General features: G+C 42.5%; 1 protein-coding gene across 3 annotated transcripts in view; it reads left to right on the forward strand.

The window, feature by feature from the left end:
- Positions 1-1,406: 1,406 nt before the first annotated feature.
- Positions 1,407-9,956, forward strand: part of LOC136675972 (high affinity 3',5'-cyclic-AMP phosphodiesterase 7A-like) — a 20,141-nt gene continuing 11,591 nt past the window's right edge. For 2 of the 3 annotated variants that reach the window (XM_066652801.1, XM_066652802.1), the window contains exon 1: positions 6,049-6,938. In XM_066652801.1, the coding sequence (XP_066508898.1) occupies positions 6,801-6,938 (138 nt within the window). In that variant the 5' untranslated portion in view covers positions 6,049-6,800. Of the gene's footprint in view, positions 1,520-6,048; positions 6,939-9,956 lie in introns of those variants that run through there. The other variant, XM_066652803.1, reaches the window with a different exon arrangement.

The following is a 9,956-nucleotide window of genomic DNA, read 5'->3' on the forward strand; positions in this document are numbered from 1 at the left end:
CATTTTCCCCAAGAAGTGTGCTCACGGGCGCCCCCTTCTCGGACTTCATGCACTGCTCTCTAAAGCCGCCTTCACTTAAGAACTCTGGAGAAACTCCAGGGAAACTGAGATTTCCCAGAGTGGTCCTTACAGTTTCTCGCAGCTAGGAATGTTCTGCGTGCTTTAGGCATGGGACGGTGCCACTCCAGCGTGTGCAAGAGATACTCAGGGATACTAACGGCGCTATTCACACATGCACATACTCAGACTTTACCCGGAGCCTTTTCTAGGGTTTTCAGGGATAGCTGTATAAGTCCAGGACAAATATTTATGGGTGTTTGTGTACAAACGTACAGCTCCTCCAGGTGAAGTCCAGAAAATGTCGAGGTTAGAGTGCATGTGTGAAAGGGGTATAAATAAACTACAGGTTTCACAAATAAACCAACAACAAGAAACTCTAAACATTGAGGAAAAATAAACAGATTGGAAATATTTATTATTATTATTTATTTATGTATTTATTTATTTTTGTTAATTAGTTTTTTTATTAAGATTGATGGTGCTGAAGTTTTTAAAGTCAGAAATTAGGATGAAAACTATTTAGCTTGTTTTGACATGTAGGTGTAAGCCAGACTGTTCTTTACATTCTGGATAATGTTCTGTTTACACTTCATATCAAAGTATGAAAACAGAACAAGAAGACTTAGACTACTGATTACATTCAGACAACTCCAACAAAAGTCTGTTGCTATTAAAACGTCGGTTTCTCCCTAGTCGATAAAATAGTGCGTTAGTCTTTGTGTTTAAGCGATAATGGCATATTAGAGGGGACGTGAGACGAAGTGTCTGGTCTCAATTCTCTGGCGACGTGAAAACCTGCTCATCCATCCACAAAATAGTAAAATATACGTTTCAAGGAAGTCATCGTGGGGCGTATGGCATGAATTGGGACAGGGCAGTTATGATCGAAGGCTTTAGTTAAGTGTCACTGCGTAGTAGCGTATTCCGCCCACTAGGCGTCAGTGTTTACTCAGTGCACACCAGAGGAATTCATGGTCCACTTTCCCATTCTCTCTGACAATCCGACAAACCAGGGGGCGCTATGATGAACACGTTCTCATTTCCAAAACTGAGGCAGAAATAAATAACTAATGTGTGTCATTTTTCGCAAAAAAAAATCCCTTAATTAAATTTAAGGTTTGTAAATCGTGTTTATGTTTTATACTCTATACTAAACTGAATAGTACGGTTGTGGCAGGTTAGTACACAAAATAAAGGGCTGACATCATTTATCACTGCAATCTACAGATATTTATATACTTATATATTTTGTCTACTGCACTCTCATTTTTGTCTGGCTTTTCTCTCTCTCTCTCTCTCATTCCTAGACGTGACTCATTTTCCCATTCGTATTGCATTGTGGGGACAGTAGTGTGCATCACTACTCCACTAAAGTCCAGTGCTTCTACTTTGAAATGTTGAACCACACAACATTCAACATGGTGTTTGTGGGAGGGGCCTTAAGAGGAGGAGAGGAGAGGTAGGTAATTTAGCTGAGATTTGAAAGAAGAAAATGAAGAGCAAAGGTGAATGCAGTAAAACATTCCAGAGCTTGGGCTCCATAATTCTGAATGTTCTACCACCAGCAGAAACGAATCTGAATATAGACTTTGACAAAAGACCACTATCCGGAGACCTGAGTGATCTTGCAGAACAGTAGGGGTGTAAAATACAGAAGAATAGACTGAGTGCCAGACCAAGTAGAGATTTGTATGTCAGCAGGTGAATTTTAAACCTAATATTGAGTGGGACAGGTAGTCAGTGTCGATGATGAAGAACAGGGGAGATTATAAACTGACTTTTCAGAATATGAGAGAACTCTGGCAGGAGAGTTCTGAATGTCCTGAAGGGAATGTATGCTTTTGTTTTGAATCCAATGAAGAAAGAGTTGCAGAAATGGGATGTGATGAACCAGTATTTCTACATATTTATCTGAGAGCATAGGGCACATGCGGGCAATATCACAAAGGTAGACAAAAGGACTTTTGATCAGGGCCCAAATATGAGGCTTAAGGGAAAGGAAGGAGTCGAAAAGTATACATAGATTATGAACCAGTTGAGACAAGTTTACAGTCATGCCATCAATGCTAAGGGTGACATCTGAGGGTTTTGTTAATGTGGACTTTTGGTCAATGAGCAAGACTTTGACAGGAAGACAGTTTTATCTGTGTTGAGTTTCAGAATGTTAGCGTGCATCCATTGTCTAAGATCACAAATGCAGTTTATCATGGCAAAGAGGTCTGTGGGTTGTTGGCACACGGTGGAAATTAAAACCATTGCTGTGGATGATCTGACAAAGCGCTAGCATATAAATGATGAACAGCAACGGGCCTAAGATTGATCCTTGGGGAAATCCTTGTGTAACAGCTCTAGGGGAGGATTTAATTTTACCTAGGGCAACAAAGTGAAATCTACTGGTAAAGTAGAAAATTAACCAGGAAAGGACAGCGTCATTAATGCCAATAGCTGTGAGGCAGGAGATAAGTATGTTGTGATTAACTGTTTAAAACATGCAGCAGGGCTCAAAAAGAGTGTTGTTCATCAGGAATGACAGCAGTTGATTGGCCGCCACCCTTTCTAACAGCTTAGCTAAAAAGGGAAATTTAGAAATTAGTCGGTAATGATCAAGGTTGGCTAAGTGTCCAGACCAGATTTTTTAAGAATGGGTGTGATGGTAAATGTTTTAAGGCCCACAGGGACATGACCCGAGACAAAAACATATCAATGACATGAGAAATAGGGCTGGAGAGGACTGAGATGTATGTTTTAAGAAGTAGGTTTGGAGCAGTATTGAGGGGACAGGTGCAAGCATAGGATTTAGCTATTACCTCAGATATAAAAGTAACTGCAACTTCACCAATTTGGGCCCACGGTGTAATTTTACGAGCTGCCGTCGTGAGTCAGATAAAAACAAATGTGATCTCTGCTTCAGCTGGAGATTTTACAGATGGAGAGTTGGTGCTGGACGTCTGCATTTCACTGAGATTGACAATGACTCTGCCCAGCCAATGCTCTTCAAGGTTTACATGTTACGTGTAGTCTCTACTCAAGCTTGGAACCACAAACGAACTAAAAAGTACCCTGTTCCAGGTACCAAATTTGTCTAATGGATAATAAAAAGCAGAGTAGAGCCAAGTTGATTAGTAATGTGTGTTATAGTATATACAATATAGTATAGTGTTGTATAATGTAGTGTAATATGAAATATATAGAGAGAGGAGTGAAATCCAACACTCTGTACTGTTTATATTAATATTTATTAAAATTTAGAGTGTAGCTCAGTGGTAGTACAATGACAGTACACTGATAATCCAGTGATATTACAGTGATATTACAGTTATATCATAGTAATAGTCCAAGGACAATGCAATGACAGTACAGTGATTGTATAGTTTCCGTTCCAGACAAATAGTGTTCCACAGCGTCATGAGAAAGCAGCATATTAATCAATGAAAAGATAGAGCTGTAAATGGACGGATGAATCGATTGATGAATGGAAAAAGCCTGGAGGGGGACACAATGACACTGTGTAAAGATTAGGTCATTAATGACTTTATGACTTTGGATTGGTGAGATCAGGTGATGGTTTCAAGCGAACAGGGTCAGAATGTGGACACAGGCATATGATTCCTCCTTCACCTGCTCCCTTGAGTGGTCACAACTGTGGCTCAACCAACTTGGCAGATGTTTAATGCCCAATGCAATTCCTGAAACAACACTCCCATTCGACCTTGTCCCTGGACCAGCACTGGGCCGAGGACACGCCAGACTCCACACAGACAGTGACTCGAGGTGAAGAACAAGCCCCAGAGCTGTGCAGTAGCGACATTACTGTCATGCCACTGTGCGCTTCCTTTATTTCAGGCAGCTACATATGGATAAATATTAAACCATAGCAGTACAAAAATACATGAGTTCAACAAAGTCCCCTGTCTTTGCTCTTGCTCTGTTCTCTTCTGTTCTTATGAAAAGACCAGGGGGTGTTGTACAAAACAGGATTTCCCAGTTTAGCCAGATAACTTAAGCCTCAAGTCAAATGTGTGCAAACAGGAAAAGAGCTGAGGGACATTTGTATTCAACAGTGCTCAACTCTGAGCTAAAGTTATCTGTATTAACTGAGAAACTCTGCTTTCTGAAACAGTGCACATCTGAAACTGAATCTAACAAGCTCCCAGAATGATAAACATGAACCTGTGACAGTTTTATCTTAAAAAAATGATCTTCCAGAAACTTGACTGACTACTCTCTCTCTCTGCGGTGTGTGTGTTTTAGTGCACGTGTCAGATACATGTGTTTGAAACCTACAGCAGTTTACTCACTAACAGGCTGCTGTTAAAATAATAAATAAAGGTAATGCTTGGAGTTTAATGTTGTAATCATATTCACAGTAAAACCGTTTTCCACAGAACAGCACAACTCCTGTGCTTCGTTCCCTCATTCCAGCACAACACAAATGAATAACATTCCCTAATCCAATGGGAAGACTTTATGCTGGATACTGGAATATTGCTGTGAAGAGTCACATAAGCATCAAAATGTTGGCTGCCGATGTTGGATGACTAGGTTTGGATCACAAACCCCACTCCATCCCAGAGGTTATGGACATAGCTGCATCACACGAGAAAATGCTGTTAACATAACTGCAGATGTGCCACCTTCGGGCCAGTTATGTTATGGCCTACATTTGGCCTGGAATGACAGTGTTGAACCAGGCTAAGCTAACCCAACTCAGTCAAAGGGCTAACACATATGTGCAAGATGTCAAAATTTGGCACGTTTGACCAACACAACACATACGTTAATACAAATCAAGCTCAGCTCATGACATTTGGCCAATATCCCTCCCACGCAATACTTCCCATTGCTATAACTGAGCTGAACAAGTCAGAAGTGAGATTTGGCTCAAATGTGTCTCTGGGTGGAGCACTGCCCATCCATCCCTAGTGCCCAGGGAGCAGTTGTGGTTAGTGGGGTTAGTAGTTATAGGGCACTTTAAGGCAATGTCTATGATTGGGGGGGATTGCAGTTCTCTCTGGTTTGTTTACACTCAGAAGCTCTGCGTCTTTTAATGTGGAACAGTGTGTTTGAAGAAATGACTTTTATTTTTATGCAGCTGTGTAACTTGTAACTGTTTGATTTCCCACAGAAACTCATGTGTAACTCGTGCTGTTTAGTTTTGTAGCACTTTCGCTCTGCGTTTACTTTCATGCAGTTAGTGCTCTCCTGAATTTAGAGTCAGTTCCAAACTAAATAATCAGATAAAGCAAAAATAAGTCAATATTACCCACCCATGGAGCAGGTATAAAGCAACATTCTCATCAATTTTCATGATTTTCAATGTTTGGAGTGCTCTGCCGTTTTTCTGCCATGAGCAGAGAGAGGAAGCCTAGCATTGTCTGACTGAGCCCCTTTGTTTTTGTTTTTTTGTTTTTTTTTTTACTGACACTGGGTTTTCTTAAACACATTAGACCCATACTCTGTGTGCTTTATCTTTGTCTCACTTTACTTTGCCATCTTGGAGCTGGTCCTCTGAGCAGCATTGTGCTGGAATAAACTGGACAAACACTTCCATTAAACGCACAGAAAATGCACCACAGATCTCGGTCAGCACACCCACCATTCAGCACACTTCCCCTCTAGTGGACTTTAGGCAATGGGAATGGTGATTTAATGCTCATGTGCAGCTGCTCCCATTTAATTTCATGTTGCATAAACCTGATACACAACGGGTGCTGCTTAAAGCAGCAGGGGCCTTTAACTATAGAGGGGTGTCTACAAACATTTGGACACATTATAGATTCTTAGTAAACAGCGGTGTCCCGGATAGAGAGGGCAGCCCTCCCCCTCCCCCTTTACTCAGAATTCCTCTTTACTGCTTTATCATCCCCTCATGGAGCTGCTCTCCGCAGCCAATCGGCTGCTTCTCTGCGAGAACCCGTCCGCGTGGTGGCCAATAAGAGAAGGCGGTGTAGGAGAGGGCTGGGACTTTGACCACAGGCCCCGCCCCGTGTCAGTGGTTTTGTTTAGGAGTGTGTGTAAATGTGTGTGTGTGTCCCGTACCCAACAACTCGATCTCGACCGTTCTTCGCAGCGCATGCGTCTTTCAATTGTTTCTTTGTTTACGTCAGTAACATGTAGCGTGGCGCGCGCGTGTGCTAGAACTCTGCTCGTGCTGTTGTTAACTCGACACTGTGGTGTGTGTGTCGGCGACCCACTTCTACATCGGCGGGGTCTACCTTAACTCGCGGATTCATCGGAGGTGGGTTTGGTGCTGGAATGTGTCACGAAGCCGCGGCTCGGTCCGGACGGGGTTTCGCTGCTCTTAGGAGAAGAGGAAGTGAGTAAGGAGAGAGAGAGAGTGTGTGTGTGTCTGTATGAGAGAGAGAGAGAGAGTCTGTATGAGAGAGTGTGTGTGTGTGTGTGTGTGAGAGAGAGAGAGAGAGAGAGAGAGCGTGTGTGTGTCTGTATGAGACAGAGAGAAAGAGGTGTGATGTGTCTTGCTGCGCGGCCTGCTCTTGTTTGAAGCCTCTCGCGACTAAAATATGGGCCAGAGAGGAGCACGCCACGGGCTGCGCGAACGGTCGGCGGTTGTGAGCGCGAGCGCGCGGGGCACGCGGGAGGTTTTGCACTAACCCGAGCTTTCCGCCGAGGGCCGCTTCAGCAAAGACTTTAGATGGACCCAGAGCCCGTGTGGGGTCCCGGTGCCGCTCGCTGCCCGCTGTGATCTGACCGAGGCTCGCGCCGCATCCTCCGCCTGTTTAATGGAAGTGTGTTACCAGCTCCCGGTGCTGCCGCTGGACCGGACGGTACCGAAGCACGTCCTGAGCCGCCGCGGAGCCATCTGCGTTTCCTCCAGCGCTGTGCTGTTTGGAGGACCGGCTCCTAGAGAGCTCAATAAGGTGAGACACAGAAAGGTCACCATGCCCGAGCCAGGCGTGGGACAGAGGGGTGTAACAGTGAAATGTGTTTGACTTTGAGGACATTGGTGTTGTTTGTGGTGATCAGATCCTTACAGAAATGTTCTGAGATCCTGTGGAAGCTTCTCGTGGAGGATGCCGTGTCGGTGGCCTTCAGTTAAGAGGAAACGGTTTAGTTTAGAGAACTTGTGGTTTAGAGTTTTTTTTTAAGTTTGTGGATGTGCATGAATCTTTTAGGGATGCAGGGGACAGAGCAGCGGCGCATGAGCCTAAGTTCTCCATGCCCATGAGGGAGAAAGGTAGTGTATCTTCAGTGTTGGAACAAAACCATGCACAGAAGTGTACTTCGGGGAGTCTAAACTTCCATTTCCCAGAATCTCGTTTTATCATGGATTTTTGATGCAGACAGATTTTATGACGCAGCCTTCAATGTAAAAAGATTATTCCATGAAACTCACACAGTGTGAAGGACAGCTGCTGTGTACAAGTGATGTAGTAAACTACAAGTTGACAAAGATACAGACACGAGCTGCGATACATAAATCAGTGTGGAGGAGAAGGTAAAGAAGCCGGAAGTGCAGCCTCACGTAATTCCCTTTAATATTGACACATGGTACGGCCTCAGGGCAGTTCTGAAACAAAGGGACCTGGACTGAGCCTCTGTGCAGTGTCCAACTCCTTGCAGTAAACGTCCTGCGGCAGTGCAGTAAAAGTGTGAGCTGTGCTCAGTGGAACTTCTCAGAACATCCAGCATCTCTCAGCACAGGAACTGAAGTATGTACCAGTCAGTTCTTCACTTTCTGGATCATTTTGGTCTAAAATAAAAAGCAGAAACTCCAGGTTCAGTGGCATAACATTTTTTTTTTTATGAAGCAACACAAACACAGCGTCCCATTGCACAAGGGCAAGCGTGTTCAAGATATAATACGTATTTGTGTTCTATGTGAAAGCATGTATTTGAGTAAATATTACTTGCTACTACATGCCCCTGGGTAAACAATTGCATCCACACACTTAAACACACACACACACACATTGGCTCTTGTTATGAAGTAAAAGGACGTTTCAGTTCATATTCAAATGTAAATGTAAATCAGACAACAGCCCCTCAGCAGGAAGAGCACAGAGACAAGTGGAACTATCTCTAACTGACACACATACACACACACTGCACAATTTCACATAAACACACACACTGCGTACATACATATAAACCTTACATGCATTTTCTTACATCTTTACATCTCACACACACATTTACAGACTGCACATTTACACACACCATTTTTCCGTTTTTCCATTTTTGATTATTATCGGGTTTCAGCTGCTGAGGAAGTCAGGGTCTCCGTTATTGTGTTTTTTTTATTATTATTATTATTTTTTTGTTTTTTCCAAAAGGAACCAATTGTTTTTCAGTGTGTGACAGGTCAGAAGTAGTTTATCATCCGGACTCATTTACTTGCAATTATTTAATGAAAAAGACATTGTCTAAATGGCAGCATTCCCCTCCAAAACCAGTGTATATATCATTCGGCATTAACGGTGACATCCCAGTTATGCAAGTCACCCATGTCCTGTGACAAAATGAAGAGAAAATGATCAGAGAAAATGCCAGATCTATGGTGGATCTGTCCATTCGAGCCGCACATTCAGGAGGTGAAAGAGAAACACCGTCTATAAGTTTAGGAAATGAATCCTCTGTACAGCACTTTTCTAAAATTCAGCAGATACAGAGTGATTTAAACAAAACCTTCTGTGTCACTGCCTAGTGTTTTTTTTAAGGACCTCTGCTATAGACTAGTGTCTAGTTAATGTCTCTCATACAACTATAAATTACACGCAGAACGCAGAAGATTTAAACACAGCATGATAACTTGAATCTTTGAGGAAACATCAGGGCAGTGGCATAAATATCAGAATAATATCCAGCTGCGTGTAACTGAGTTAGTATTCATTAGGTTCTGTATGTTACCTCTGAGCTTTTACATGGTTTTTACTGTAGCGTCTGTGTCTTTGTGTGTAGAGAACAGTGTTTGTTTTAAAGAGCGAGAGAGAGAGAGCACTGAAAGGTTCAGCCGAAGGCACAAGCAAAGCAAAAGCATGTGCACATTCTCTCATTGGCTGTGTCTGCGGGGGCTTTTATTTTTATCCATGTTAAGAGTTTATGTGAATGTGAAGTAGAGGACTGTGTAAAAAAGAAGTGCTGTTCAGAAAAGGTGTGATTATTGTTTTGAAACACAACTATGGTGCACGGTTTGCACCAACAACAGTGGAATTCTATAAGTGCCCTGCCACAGATAAGCGCCACAGCACAGGAATATTTTATCTTTGTTTTTGGAATTTTTAGATGTTAAGCTCAAACTGAATATTGTAAGTCGTGGGTTGCAGCTGGATTCTTAATTTGGTTTTATTTGAATGTTTGGGAGTTATTAGTTATTGTATTTGCATCATATTTGAGAATGAAATGAACAAACAAATAGACGTCTGTCTAACTGACAGTCTCTCTCTCTCTCTCTCTCACACTCAAAGGTCACTGATACTTACTTCCCTAAATGAGTTGGTGTTAACATACACACAGTGTGTGTGTGTGTGTGTGTGTGTGAGAGAGAGAGAGTGAGATCATTAAGTAAATAGGCCTATTATTTATTGTACATTTACATTTGTATTTACATTTCTGTCTCCTTCAAGTACAGAGTCTAAAGACAAACTGCAGCATTTAGTGTGTGCGTACGTGTGTGTGTGTATTTAACCCTGATGCATACAGAACTACTGTGGCACTAATCTAACACTGTGCCATGTTAGTTGTTTGACTGTGTCGTGATGCAGCACTGTATCTGAGTGTGGAGATGAATACATTTTATGTATATAGACGGTATGGTCATAGGTCTGTGCTTTTCTCTGTTCGTTTGGAGCTCTCACCATTGTCTAAGAAACTCCAGATGCCTTTTCTCGGCCATTAGGAGAGAAAGAGAGAGAGAAAGAGGCTGTCATGTCAGCCTG

This window comes from Hoplias malabaricus, chromosome X1, assembly GCF_029633855.1.
Source record: "Hoplias malabaricus isolate fHopMal1 chromosome X1, fHopMal1.hap1, whole genome shotgun sequence".
Classification (NCBI taxonomy): Eukaryota; Metazoa; Chordata; class Actinopteri; order Characiformes; family Erythrinidae; genus Hoplias; species Hoplias malabaricus.